The 15,257-nt window shown below is 45.3% G+C and overlaps 1 protein-coding gene across 5 annotated transcripts in view; it reads right to left on the bottom strand.

Annotated features, from left to right (window-relative positions):
• The window catches only part of MTCL3 (MTCL family member 3), a 34,341-nt gene extending 20,711 nt beyond the window's left edge, over positions 1 to 13,630 (bottom strand). For 3 of the 5 annotated variants that reach the window (XM_048065579.2, XM_066994308.1, XM_066994309.1), the window contains exons 1-4: positions 12,735 to 13,630; positions 10,151 to 11,148; positions 9,618 to 9,842; positions 6,003 to 6,161 (exon numbers count right to left, since the gene is read on the bottom strand). In XM_048065579.2, coding sequence (XP_047921536.2) covers positions 6,003 to 6,161; positions 9,618 to 9,842; positions 10,151 to 11,083 — 1,317 coding nt within the window. In that variant the 5' untranslated portion in view covers positions 11,084 to 11,148; positions 12,735 to 13,630. The remainder of the gene's footprint in view (positions 1 to 6,002; positions 6,162 to 9,617; positions 9,843 to 10,150; positions 11,149 to 12,734) is intronic. The other 2 variants (XM_048065583.2, XM_048065584.2) reach the window with 1 other exon arrangement.
• Positions 13,631 to 15,257: the final 1,627 nt, after the last annotated feature.

Genomic DNA, 15,257 nt, shown 5'->3' with positions numbered 1-15,257 from the left:
TGGAGGACAGCATGATAGAGAAGACTCAAACATTCTCCATCAAAGCAGCACAACCAGGTGACTATCTCCTGTGACTTATATGCATGCAGCATGGGAAAGAAACACAAGCTAGAAATCCACACCCAGTTACAGAGCTATGACCTTGCCGGGATTACATGGGAGACAGGACGGGATAGCTCACATGCCTGCTGTGTTGCCATAGATTGATACGATCTCTAATGGTGAAGGAAAAAAAACTTTATGCAAAGTTCAAATGCATTGCACTGTTATGGGTGACGGGCTAGCTACAAGCTATGGGTAAGGCTCAAAGGACAGAGAAGCATGGGTAACATCTTTTTGGATATTTGCTACAGACCATCTGATGAACACGAGGAAATAGATGAAAGCTTTTTCACACAACTAGAAGACGTGATTTCTGCAATGTGTTGAAGACATTAACATTGTTAATATTTTAGAAAACTTCAGCAAAGTGATTCTCTCTCCAAGAACAGAATATCCTGGTTTGCTCATATTAAGTTATTCTAGCAACTGTTCTTTTGAGAGGTTCCAGTATGCCTCTGTTCTGGAATATTTTTGTGTCAATATACAATATATACTTTGTGCTTTTGTATTTCATCCAATCATGACTTGCCCAATAGTATTCCTTCTAAAATCTTCCATTCCTATAGATCACCAGGTAATTATTTCTTGGAGTTTACCAGCTTAAATTGCAGAAAAATCTGTATTTATAAACTATCACATACTCTCCCTCCCTAGCTGTCAATCTGTACATTTACTCAAGCTGACAGATTATGTTCCAACTCCAGAAGACAATGCCTAACTACTCCTGCTACTATTGCTCCATATTGGTCTAAGAAAGGCTGAAGCCAGGCATTACAACCAGAAACATTTTCTCTTGTGCTCATAGTTGCTGATATAATTGATATAGTTGCTGTTTCACAGTAGAGTGAATGACCCTCCACTGCCCTCAATCCAGATGCAAAAGTGAAGAGTTAAGACTTGGAAACAAAGGAAGGCTCAGAACAAACCAAAGAAGCTGAGAGATTGATGTGAGCAGGCAGAAGAATCAGGGGGAAAGAACAAATTTTGGAGAAGAGAGAAATTGTAAGAAAAGGGGATAATATATTTGCAGTAGAATATGAGGAAACTGAACTGGAATAGTCTTAAAATACAGGGGGTGGTTGGACACTGATAAAGAGTTGGAAGGAAGAAGGGAAGATGGGAAAGGGAGGGAAAAGGCTAAGACTGGGACTTAAGAACCAGAAGACAGAAAAACAGCCAAGCAAAGGCTCCATTACAAAGATCACACATGGGGGGGGAGAAAGGGGGGAAAGAGGGGGAAAGACATGGGATCAAGATCCGGAAAGAACGTAAAGAATCTGAGACTTCAAGAGTTATAGGAGACAGAGAGATAGAGTAGAAATCCGTGGTTGTGGTTAAATGACAGAAGAAGAGACTTAGAGAGAAAAATAATGAGAGATTTTTATCAAGGAGACATAGTGGCTGATATTGGTGATCAAGGGGACTGGGATGAGATTATCCCTTACCAGTTCTTTTCACAACTCTCCAGTTTTGTTTTTTGTGGTGGTGGGTTGTTTTTTTGGTTTTTGTTTGTTTGTTTTGTTTTGTTTTGTTTTTCTTCTTTCTTTCCTTGACAGCAGCTTTTGTTGTGAAATCTCCAGCTACTGTCCTGATTTCTGCTCAGCCTGAGCACTCAGTGATGTATGGAGATCTAATCTGTGCCCACAGGTTACATAAACAGGGCAGAACAAATGTTGCAAGAGTAAGCAGAAAGGTGTAATTACTTTCCTGTGGTCCCGCAGCCAGTTTGTATCAAAATCAGGAACAGAATTCAAATTCCTCCTTGCAAGTCCAGTACCCAGCTCCCTAGATCATGCTGCCTTCTTCCATCTTCATGCAATGTACAAAACAGACTGACAAGACAGGCACCACTCCAGGAAAACACAGATCCATGCAGAGAGATGTAAACTCCTCTGCCTGCATTCTGAATTGACTGGGCACAAGATGTCTCTGGTTCATGCCATGTAGCAATGGTTGTCTCAAGCTCTCTACCTGAGCCAATAACCAGAGCTTAGAAGAAGAAAACGTCAGCTTGATGACATTACTCTAACGTGGCTGTAAGAACTGAGCTATCTTGCATCTGCCCAGCTTGGAGCACTAGCAGAGCAATCTATTTCTATCCATAAAGACGTATGTCTCTGAAAAAAACACTGTACCTCCTGCAATTACATATCTGCATTGCAATGAGGATTTATAAAGCCCAGGGTCCAGTACATCTGTCATACTCTCCCCCTACTTCATTTCTCTCACAACAAACCTTCTAAAACACGGCTAACTGAGCATTTCCTATATATTATATGTTTCCTATAGCAAAGGAATGAATTCTTATTTTGTGTTCATATTTCATCATTAAAAGGTCTGTAAGTGTTAATTAGGCTTCAACAAATGCTTACCATATTTTGCATTATTAAGCTTCTGTCAGTAGGAGTATCGTTGCCAATTTGAATACTACTTACTTTTCTTACTGCATATCTAAAATGAGTGTAAGAACTAAAAACAAATTAATGAATATGTTAAGGAATGTAAGTCATTAACTTTTTTTTTTCCTACATTTAAAAATTGCATCTAGCTACAGTTGCTTTCTCTTTCTTTCAGGAAACACTTTATTTCTCTAGTTTGTTCTTAGCTTCCAAAAAAAAAAAAAAAAAGCATTACAATTAATAATATCAAACAATATAGAGGAAATCAGCAGTGGTTGCTAGAAATAAATTCTGAAAATTGACAACCTAGATTAAAAATCTTGTGTTTCCATGTGGATGCCCACAGGAATAACACTGCAAAATGAAATACCTGCAGGTTGGGGGACTGCAAGTAAGAGTAACTGTTAGAAAACATATGCCTTGCTGGAACACCTTCCAAACCTTGGATGCTTGCAAGCTTCTGCTGCAATCAACAACAACTTCTGTTTGTCATGATAAATATATATTATATGCATATATATTTATATATATTTCCAAAAGCTCCAAACCAGGAAAGGAAATTGCAACTATTTCCTACCTCTCTGTACTAATACATTCACAAGTCTATATTCACCCCAAAATGTTCAGTGGAGACCTCTGGATTTGTCTCCACACTCTAGCTTTGTCTACACAAACACATCTGCTAGCATTTATATTATAGACATGTTTGCGGTCAAGTCTTGTATATTAAAACAATATAGAATCTACACAGAAAGCTTTGGCTCTGGTCACACTCTGGAGACCAACTGACAAAAAATGCTGTTTCTGCCTCCAACATTTTCTATTAAGTCTTTCAACCTTTCTTTGCTACCTCACACCATTCATCATAAAAGGAGAACAAATTTCCCATGGCAGTTATAAATAAATAGATTTTGAGAAGAATGGGAAGTTTTATCAGCTGGTGCACAAAATTAGGTCTGTGTTTCTGCAGTACACTAGGTAACATAAAAGTACAGAAATCAGATATATATACTCTGAGCACTGCTACTATGCTGTAAAATCAAAAAGCTTCATTGACTTTAGAGTGTATTCTGCCATTAATTCAAAGCGCAGTAAAGTGAAGAACACAATCCAGACAAAAGGCCTTGACTCTACATTCCTATTTATGCTGATTAGAACTTACTTGAGGAGGAGGTTCCATTGGTTATAATGGGTGTACTGAAATAAGATAGGGTTGTAATACTGTGAAACCACAGGAAATAACTCACAAGCACACAGATTAATGTTATGACTATCTGACAGTGACATACAAAACCTCCAATTGCTGAAGAATAAGAAAAAGCTTTTGTCACAGAAAAAATCTAATTCACTTTAGACTACTATGGGTTGTTTCATGTTAACATTTCCATAGCTTTTTCACAGATTCTAAATTTCAAATTTGTAAGCATTAGTGTTCTTCATCAGCATCCTTCCGTTGGCTCCCAAAGTCATGGCATGTTTGCAAAGTGCATAATAATTTGCCTTTGCTTCAAACTTGCTTTTCTCTGACTTGCATCTCCTCAACCATTCTCCAACATCTCCCACCCTGTGCTGAAGGTCCTAGCCTGACAAATAGCCTCCTCCTGCTCACTGAAACTCAGCAGCCTCTGTGAAATATATAAATGAAAACTCCTGCCTAATTCTGATGACACACATAATAACTGGGCATGGCAGCTCTCCCCAGATCAGTATAAGGATGTATTTCTGACTCTTCACCAGCTCCACCTCTACTCTGGTGTAGAGTCTTAATGTATTTCTGAGCTCTGGCTCAGTGCCCCCATTCTGTGCCAAAGGGAATCATTCATCTGCTTCAGCTTCAGGAAAATAGTATCATGTAGAAGAGCCCCTAGCTTAAATACAACATTTTTTGTTCTGGAGCCTGAAGTATCCTTCCATTGATGGCTTCCGAGGGCAAAGACAGAAAGATGCAAATACCTAAGCTAAAAAAGAAGTGGAATATGAGAACAGCAGAACCACAGTTCAGCCTAGTGGGCCAGAGGGAAGAGACAGGATAAGGAGAAAAAGACCTCTGATGAAAGAGATGAGGAAGCCTAATTATTGGGTTAATTTCCTGCAGCTACATAGCTCCCAAAGAATGCAAGGTATTAAAATGCCACTACGTTTCACTGTAGTGCAAAGACCCATAAGAAGAAGCAAGGGAAAAGCAAATAAGCTACCTGTGGTACAACCCATCACAGAGCAGGAGGAAAGGATTCAGAAATAGGAATCTGCAAGAAAGTAGAGTCTGAAGGACAAGAAACATTGAAAACTTGGAGTAAAGTCAAGCTTAACAACAAGTTGTAAGAACAATTACAGAAAGATCATGCTGTCGTAAAGAAGATGGTCCCGGAAACTGAGTGGTATTTGACGGCATAGACCAGAGTGAAAACAGAAAAAGGAAATCTCAAGAGAGGAGAGGAAGCTAAATAAGGCTCAGATTTCATGCCCTTTTCAAATCTGCAATTATCTGGAAAAGCAGCAGAAGGTGACAAAAAATAACCACCTGTTTATCCTCTACTAACATGGTTGAAATTCAGTTCCTGTAAAGGAAACATATGAAAATTTTTAATACTACATCACTTAGAGTAAGCATTTGCAATTCTTAAAATACTGTAACTTATCATACAACTGAGAATCTCCTGTCTTTCTTAACAACTGAAATACATCTCTTCTGCTTCATGTAAGATCAAAGTAGATATTGGCATTTCTGTTAGGGAATATTACTAAATGTGAAAATCAGTGTCATTCATTGAATTTTAAATATTGGACATGAGAGTTGTTTCTAAAATCTGTTCCGAGAATTCATTCTTATTCAACAGTTTCTCCTTTTACTGCATGCTTTATTATCTCTGTCAGCCAGGCTATTACCACTGTAATACAATTTTCTGCTTACTTAATGGGATGGTATCTAGCATCTATCTAATGGCAAATGGAGTAATTTTGTAGATGAATTAGATGTAAAATAAAATTATGCTAAGACTGAAAGGGCAGGTAGAGTCCCCCACTCTTCAGTACTCCAAAAGAGCATGCCTGAACAACATGGAGATGTCTCGATTCCCTGTCTTAGTGTGCCTGCCAGTCCCTTGCAAAGGGAAAATACTGGTCTTTGTAAAAATGTGGGGGGAACATCATTTGTGAAGTCAGATGCCTTTGACTCCTTTCAACATTCTATCCACACGTCTTAACTTAAGCACAAAGTCTCAAATCTTCTGAACTCTGTTACTATCAGTTCTATATTTCCCTCCCAGCCTGAGAAAAACAGCCACAGTTTGCTTTCCATTTCTTCCAGAAATCACTCAATATTTTAGTTCATTCTCAACTTCCCAGTCATCAATCTGTATCTTAGCACTCTTTGCTACTTTCAACTTTTATCTGTCATATTTTATGCCCCCAAAACAAGTTACAGGAAGAAAAATGATAAGTTTAACAATAAGAATTTGAGAACTTCAAATACTTTGTGTAGAAGTAAATAGCAACACTAACCTCTTTCATTTTTTCCAGTTCATTCTGTAGTGCTTGTTTTGCAGTTTCAACTTCTATAAGCTGCTGCCTTAATTTTTCATTTTCATCTTCTGTTATTGTACGTTTCTCTTCCACATTTTCTAACTCATGATGAAGTCTCACTGATACATCTTTTGCAACCTAAATGAAGTGGTATTTCAAAAGAAAGAAGAAGAAGAAAAAAAAAAAAAAGAATTACAAAAGAATTAGTGCTGAAGTGCTTAGTGTCTAAGCAACCATTTACAGGTCAATTCTGATGTTCTTATGGAAGCAGCACGTAAGGAAACATGTAGAAAATGGCATACACAGATAGAATTCCAAACAATTCAAAATTCAAGACAATTCCTACAAAAAGCTGGCATGTTCTTCTTGTGGACCTCACTGCAACCACTGGTAACCAACTATTTCTTCGTTTCTGTTACATCAACAATGAAACAGTATCTTCATTATTCGTGGAGACAGTGCAGCATCTGTTTCCTTTCAACCACTGCCAGCCCATGCTTTTCAATGCACTAAGGGATATGCCCTTCAAACACTTGACATGTGGAAGCATCAGGGCCCACCTTCTCCAGGCCTACTGTACCTGTCCATTGCATAGAACCACAAATGGATGAACCTTTATTTCTACGCTTTTAGTTTCTCTCTCCTTCACAGACAGATAATCTATTTGGCATTTAGTACTACTGGCTAATTTAAACAGTAAAATATGAACAAACAACATTCTTACAGACCTTGTATTTCTCCAAATGTTGTCAATATTTTTAAATTAAAATGAATATGAGGTGGTTTTCTGTAGTTGTTTTTGGTTGTTTGTTTCTAACTTGCATTTTCACAGGAAGAATTAAAAGGAACATGACAATATCTAATTCCTTTTCCTCAGGTAAGGTAATAAGAATTTTGCCATTCAAGCTATTTGCATTGTATTTGGTGAAACCACTAGAAACTACAATCATACACTAAAAATGTTTAAATATATGCTAATCACTGCTATGATGGTGATTTAGACGTATAATTTGAAAAGGCAAATTTCATGCTTTTTTAGAACATCAGAAAGTAAAATTTACCCTTCCTAACATTATTTAGGGGAGCTCAGAGAGCTCGCGTTAGGGCTTTCACTACAGCGATCCTTATGTCAAAGAACTCTCTTTGACATACTAAAGCTCTAAAGAAAAAATAATAACTGTAAGCAAGCAGTCTAGAAGAATCCGATCTATCAGAAAACAGCAGCAGCTCGTGAGTCAGCCTCCCCTGACAAGAAACACAGTGTGTGTGAATTACTGATACAACACTGCAGTGTGGCACAAGACCATTCAATAACCTCCCCCACTGCACACACACTCAAGACACATAATGCCCAACAGAAAGAGAGGGTGGAGGGGAATTTCAATTATAAGCATACTCCAAAGAGACTGCAGGATGAGCTGAGAATCACACCACAGGGCTGTATTTTGATGGCTTTTCCCATAGTCAGTATTAAACTGCTCATCTAGTTGTCCAACCAAAGTAAATGGAAAATCATTGGGGAAGTATTTTTAACAGCATCCTATCAGAATCTGTCTGCAGCCCGTAGTTACACTCTGAATCAGTAAATACAATGAAATAACAAAATCCTTACTGGTAGTGATGTTTTGCAACAAAATTTGGCGGAGTGGTAATTAATGCAGGTAAATCCTACAGAGCATTCGAGATCACCGGGGAATTGGGGCTTACTTATTCAAGATGCATTTTAACACAGCTGTACGCAAGACCGTACCTCTGAAGAACCAAGTCCCGTAACATATCACCCTTGTAAAATGGAGAACGTTATTTTGGATAGAAATTCTTCAGAAGCAGATTTGGGATCACTACAAAGAACTGCACATGAGTTACAAATATGGCTAGCAAGAACCAGAAATTTAGTTTGGCAGAAATATGGCACTTGACAAACATCCCTACCCCAAAGCACAACACAATCATCAAATCATTATTCCTTCCCAAGTAGTAAGTTGCATGGTTATTAGGAAAGACATAGGAGAAGTCCTAATTGAAGAGAGTCCTTTGTTCAACCTGAGGCCTTAGCTGGTACCTCCTATGTGGCAGGTGAGCACCTAACTACAGAGTCAACTTCCCTCCCAGCCCTCTGTTTAAATCACTTGCTAATACAAAGTAGCATAGAGCCAACAAAGAAATCAACTCTAGAAGCTGGAATCACAATGTTCACTTGCGACAGGAAGGTTCCTGTTCAAATTCTGCCTGCAAGGTGTGTAGCACAACTGTTCACATCATTTTGAGCATGCAAAATGCCCCTTGTTTTGATCAGAAATTCTACCTGACCCTTGAGTAGGGTGCATCAAAAAAACTTTTCACTAGTTTTATTTCTGAGCAGGAAGGCACAAGGTTGTCTGTAGCCACGTGAGCAGCTACTTATACAACTGTCATGGCCAAAACAGCAAATGTGTTTTTTTAATGTGCACAGAAAAGGAGTATCAAATAGAAATACTGAGAAGTATATTAGCATTTTTAATGGCATTAGTAAGAAAATTACTGGAACATGACTTGGTCTGGTATCTATGTTTCAGTAAGAATGATGACAAGCTGGAAACTTTTCAGAAAAGATGATCCAAGTCTGAAAAACAGGGCTGGGCATAACAGACTCTCAATCCATTGCATTTATCAGAAAGAAGTTTGAAATTGACCTGTTCATGACCATGTACTAAATTATCATTTCCAACTGCAGTCCACAGAATTCAACACAGGTGACTAGTCCCAGGCAGCAGCGTGGTCAATAAGCTCCAATTTGCTGTAACAGAAGTCTGCCTTTCCATGAGAAATGCCTGGTAGACCCATCAACTGAAGAAGGTTTAGAAGCGCTGATTCAGTAACAGCCTTAACAAAATCTACAGTATGGAAGCAAAAATTAAACAACTTCCAACTAGCAAAAGAAACTTTTTTTTCCCCCTGTAATTGGAGCAATCTAGAATGAAGATGATACATTATTTACTAATGTCAGTCTTTAAACAAAGACTGAAACTTGTCCTCTGCAACGGGCTGCGGTTCACTCAGATGCTATGGATTAAATACAGCTGATGACACACTGAAGTTTGATGGGCTGCATCTACAGTTTCAGGTGGATGTGGAAAATCCTGGCTTCGCTGAAAATAACAGTTTTTCCACTGACACCCACAGAGTCAGGATTTTATGTATTTAATATAACAGTCCTCTGAAATCTTTACAAAAGAGCACTGCAATCCCCTACAACAGTGGGGCTGTTCAGTGAGGCTGATCTAATTTTGTGTGGTAGGACATGGCTTGTGTTCATCATAAAAGATCCAAAACTCTAGACCCCAATTTGTATTTGAGTCACTTATTGCACGTTACCTTCACGAAAAATGATTGGACCAAAGCTGAGAACAGCCTACCCACGAAGCCTCACCACCGGGCCACTCACTGAAGGGCTTCTATTACTACAGTAGGCTTGGCCGCTGCAATCCTACGTGCCGTGTGGGGTGCGCGGTGTACAACAGAAGGGATGGAAACGCCTGAGTCATGAGGGCCGAGAGCACGTCCGTGTCTCCGTCCCTGGCGCTCCCTCTCCTCGACACCTGCTCACGCCCGTACCTTGAGGTCCTGCTCCATGCTGCGCAGGAGCTCGCCGTCGATCTCGCCGGTCTGCGCGTAGCGGAGCCTCTTGCGCTCGGCCTTGCGCAGCCGGTACTGGAGGATCCGGCAGTTCTTGTTGGCTCGCTCCAGCTCGTGGCGCATCTCTTGAAGCTGACAAGCGTCCTCCTCGAAGAAGCTGTCCCTCATCTCGTCCATCTCGGTCCTCAGCTCATCTATCTCGTTCTGGCACCGGGGCGAGAAGGGGCGGGGACGCAACAGGTGGGTCAAAAACACAAACGCCAGCAAGCACGGGGGGAAGGCGGCCAACACGGAGCGTGGGGACCGGCCCCGGTCCCCGCGGGGACACCGCCTAAGTGCCGCCGAGCTCGTCAGGAGCGCCGCAACCAAGCAGGGAAGCGCGGCTGAGAGCCCGCCAGGGTCTCAGAGACCCCGCGGGGAACAGGGCGGCAGGGAAGCCCCCCAGGCCCGGGGCTGTGCAGCGCGGCGCCCACCTCCCACTACCCACCACCTCCCGCCCGCCGGCCCCTCACCTTGAGGCTCTCGTTCTCCTCCCGCAGCTTCTCCATCTCCTCCTGCATCTCGTCCTGCAGCTGCGGGCTCAGGGAGCCCTCCGGGGTGCCGCTCCGGCCGCCGCCGCCCGCCTCGCCCTGCCGCAGCCCCTCGGCCCCGGCCGCCGCCGCCATGGCAGAGGGCGAGGAGGCGGAGGATGCAGGGGGAGGCTCGGCCGAGGCGGCGGCCGCCGGGGAGGCGGAGGCGGAGGCGGCGCCGGGGCCGGGGCCGCCGCTGCCGTGGTTGCTGCCCTTGGTTTGCATCTGGGCGGCCGCCGCCAGCCCCTTCCTGAGGTGGAACTGGATGAGCTCACTTTGCAGGCATCCCTCCCGCCAGAACCCGCCGCCGCCGCCCGCCGCCCCGCGGCCCTTGGCGGCGCCCGACGAAGATGGAGGCGCCGGGGCCGCCTCCCCCGCGCCCTTCAGCGGGGACCGCCCCGCTTTCCCCCGCCACTGCCTGGGCGGCGGCGGCGGCGGCGGCGGCTGCGGCTGAGGCTGCGGCTGAGGCTGCGGCGCCGCCGCCCCCCCCCGCTCCCGCTCCCGCTCCCGCTCCCCCCCGCCGCCGCCCGCAGGGGGCGCCTCCTCGCCGGGCTCGGCGGCGGGCGGCGCTTCAGCACCGGCTCCGGGCTGGACAGCGCCCGGCGGCGCCGCGCCCCGCCCCGGCCGCTCGGCGGCGCGGCCCCGGCCGCCCCTCGGCGCCTGGCCCGGCGGCGGCCGCGGGGCCCCGGCCCCGGCCTTGGAGGAGGCGGCGGCGGCCGCGGCGGCGGCGGGCTGGGGGCGGGCGGCGGGCGGGGGTCGCGGGGGGGCGTCGCGGGCCCTGGCCGGGGAGGAGGCCCGCGGCTGCTTCCTGCCGCTGCTGCCCTCCGGGTGCAGGCGAGGCTCGGCGGCGGCGCCCCCTGCGGGCGGCTGGCTCATGGCGGCGGCTATCTGCGGGGAGAGTCCATCGCCGGCGGCGTCCTCCGCCTCCTCCGGCCGGCCGGCTGCGGGAGGAGAAGCGGGGAGGACGGTCGGGGGGGGGAACCGGGAGGAGGCCCCGGCCCTGCCCCGCCGTGTGCCCGGTGCGGGCTGCGGCTGCACCTGCCTGCGTCCCCCGGGGCCTCCTCCTTCAGCCTTGACAGGGCCTCTTCGGCACAAAGTGAGGCCTGCAAGGCACGCGAACCAAGAGCAAAAGGGCCACTGAATCAACTTTTACACCCATCTTTGCATCAGTTTGTTTCACAGAAGCATTGTCGAGACCTAAGGAGCGGTTCAGGCTTGCTAGCGGTTACACTGAAGCAGCACCGAGGCAGAATCCCTCCAGCACATTTCCAAAACATAGGGATTAAGGAAGGAGTACACCCCAGCCCGGCACTAGATGTGACACGGTATTCACCTGCGGGTGCTCAGGTGGCAATTTTCCCCCGTAGGGCCTGACCTAGAGTTTTCATGGCCACAGCAGATGGCTGAAATGGGCTGTTAGGTGCCATACCGTGCTGCAAAGATGTTCCGTAAGGCATTCTAAAAATAACAGCTATGATCCATAAACTGTTTTCACATAGCCTTTATTCAGTCGTCCTTAAAGGGAAAATGCGGGCCAAAATAGCATTCCTAATGTAGCCTTATGATTCCCAACTGTCCCACCACAAAGTACAGAGTAAAAGCCAACTGGTCAAAGTCAATGTAGACATTACACCCTACGCTGACAATTGGTTTACTCCCTGCAACACACCAGACAATGACACTGTGTTTGCTCTGCGCTCACTGGCTGGGGTACAAGGTTTCCTCTCAAATGCCCTGTCATTATCACCCTGATTTTAACCAATACACTGAAAATTAATGCTCAGAAGAACATAATCTGGCAGGATCTTCCCAGGCATTAATAAGCAAAAAGGGAGCATGGGAGTGTAAGCCTACCAAAACTTAGACTTGCACCACAACACCGATTTGCTTTGCTTCTCTAGCAATCACCATAAATACAATTCCCAGACTGCTGCTTTTCAGAGCTGGACAGGTCCAAAAAGCCACTCTTGAAAGCCAAACCTAAAGAAACTGCAAGAAGTCAGGGCTCAGCCTAGATCCTGCACCTTCCTCTTAACTCTGACTCTTCCCTACAGTTTTCCTGATTTATTTTTTTCCCCACAACCCAAACCCCGTTTGAGCCCGGGTCTGAAACCTCCGAAAACCCTCACAAAACTCCACGACCCCATCTCCCCTCCAGTGGCGAGCCCACGTGGCGCCAGGACGCTGCGTCTCTGCAGGTGGAAAAAGCGCAGAAACACACGCCGGCAACAAAAGGGGAGAGTCCAGCGGCTCCACCCGGCAGCGTGGGGATGTCCCCAGCCCCTGGCGCTTGTCCCCCGACCCCTGTCCCTCCCGGGGGTGGCAGCTCCCGGGGCACGCCTGCCTTTTGTCCGGGTTTTAGAGGCGTGGGAGGCTTCTCGCAGCTCCCCCTCCACGCCCGGCGCTTTTGTTGAATCTGAATCTGAAGTAACATCCCACCCCCCACCTTTAGAAATAATAATTAAAAAAAAAAAAAAGGAAATAAAAAGGAAGAAAGGCTTGAGGCTAAAGCAGCCGCGTTACTCACCACCGCCCTGCCTGCTGCCCGGCTGGCGAAATGCATGCACGGGGAGCCGGGCACCGCGCACGGGGTCCCCAGCGCTGCCGGAGCCGCTCAGGAAAATGAAGCAATATTCATGAGCTGACCTCACCGGGCCGGGGAGAGGGAGGAGAGCAGCGGAGAAAAGAAAAGATGAGACGGCGAGGACCCCGCCCAGGCCTGAAGGCTGAGTTGCGTCCCCTTCCTTATCTATCTGCACATGGTGCCACCGGATTACGGCGCAAATGGGGGAAGGAGGCGCCCGGCTTCCCTTCCCGATCCACCCCGGCGATCGATCCCCATCAATTATTTAGCGGCTCCTCCAGGGGAGCCGGCTTCGAGCGGGCGGGGATGCCGGGCGCCTTGCGCATCAGCAGCAGGCCGATAAGAGGGAGGCTTTCCTTTGTTCGCCGCCTTTATCTGCGCTCGCAGGGCAGCAGATCCGCACCGCGTCCCCTTGACAAAAGCCTGCTACAAGCCGGGAAAGGTGGAAACAAAGGCAAAGCACTGTGGTCTACTGAAGATAACCCCCGGGCGTTATTTCTTCGCGTGAACATAGGACTAACCGACCGGTGACTGTTTATTCATGGCGTGGGCAAAACCTGGAGGCAGCCATCTGATTAACCTGGGGGAGCTCCACCTGCCTGGTGCACCGCCAGCGGAGTTTGGCTTTGCTCTGGGGCACCTTAGGTGGCTTGTAACGTGTCGAGCTGAAAACCTTTCTCGATGACAAAGACGAGCAGAAAAGGGGCTTTCAAAGGGGCTTTCCCTCCTTCTCCCTGCCTCCGAGGAGGGCAGAGCGGGCGCTCAGGGCGTTTCCACCCCACGGCCCCACCCGTGTGCATATTCATACATCCATACGTCGTGATGCACAGTATATACACACAAAGACATTACGCATACATATGTACATAAATGTTTGTGCATATACACATGTATGGCACACGTGTCTCAATATAAATATATGCCTTTGTGTGTATATATATGTACATGTGTTTGGATTCGGGAAGATACCGCCCCTGTCTGCATGTCCTCCAGTTCCGAACTGCATGAAGTGGACATATAAAAAGGCGATGAGTTGAGGACAACCAGAAAATGAGAAATGAAAGATTAATGCTGAAGGATATGGGTTTTGAAACCCATCATAAGTATTGACTGCAGCCGTACCAACTAAACAGAGCGATTGTTTGAAACAAGAGGAATAAAAATACAAAATAGTTCTGTAATTGGAACTGAGAAATACACCCAATGTGTTGTAGTTTTCCTAAGAAAGTGGTGGGTAGATTCTGACAGAAGATAGATTCTGGACTCCTTGTCTCCCTGAATATACAGAATTAAGGCAATGAAGCCATCACAATAACAAATCATTTTATCTGTACAACATCTTCCAGAAGGAAAAGCATAGCAATTCCTACCTTTAAGCACTGAATAGCAGTTAGCATCCTTTCTGCTCCCTCTGTATTGTCTGGATAGACTTTCTGTGTCAAAACAAAAATGGGGTGTGATAACATCCCATGCTGCCTACTACGAGTTGCATTGCGCTGTTGGGAAGATAAAGATCCTTCCTGTCTCATGTTAGTGTCCAACTGAAAAGCAGGTCATCATATTATCTTCACCTATATTGTCAGGCCATATATCTGATAGTAAAGATATGGTACTACTATTTATGGTAGAAAAAAATTGCCTATCTCTCAGATTCATTTGGGATTGTTGACTTTCTTCTTAAACTTTCTATTCTAGCTGAAACGTCAGTGCTGACACAGTTATAAAAATTGACATGGGTACAAAATTGCTTCTGCTCATATCATTTATTTGAGGGGGAGGAGGAGGAAGGGGAGCACAAGCGTAATCTCTTGCTGATAAAAACTGTATTTCCATTAGGAAATTTGCTGCTAGATCCTGTAGGCCTTTTACATGACCAGCAGGTCCTTTTCAAGAATAAGTCTAGCATGAAAAAAACTATTACAGAAATGTTAATACAGTAAAAATTCAATTTACTTATTTATTTATTTATTTATTTGTTTGTTTGTTTGTTTATTTATTTTCTCCATCCACCTGTGGATGGAAATAATATACAGAAAGAAAGACTTGAACTTTACATAGAAAACAAGGGGCTTTCAGCTGACTACAACAATGCAGGAATTAAATGGTGTCATGCAGTGAAATACGTTAACACAAATGTCCACGGCAGACAAAACAGTGAAAATCAAATATTAGAAGTTGTTTAGGAAGAAACAGAGAAGAAAACAGGAAATATCTTTATTGCTCTGGTATAATTTCACGGTACAGACAGATTCTGATTTCCAAGTGTGGTTCTGGTCCCCTCATCACAGACATGGTAGAAGGTGCAGAGGGGCAGCCAGGTTCTGAAGTAGCTCTGTGCAAGGAATAACTTCAGGCTAGAAGAGGGATGACTGAGGGGAAATATGACTCAGGTCCCTGCAACCCTTAGTAAGGAGGCTAAAAAGCGTTACTTCATTTTGTGTTACTTTTTGCGCTATTCACAGTCTC

This window comes from Anser cygnoides, chromosome 3 (genome assembly GCF_040182565.1).
Source record: "Anser cygnoides isolate HZ-2024a breed goose chromosome 3, Taihu_goose_T2T_genome, whole genome shotgun sequence".
NCBI classification, from domain to species: Eukaryota; Metazoa; Chordata; class Aves; order Anseriformes; family Anatidae; genus Anser; species Anser cygnoides.
This window is presented reverse-complemented; position numbering and strand designations above follow the sequence as displayed.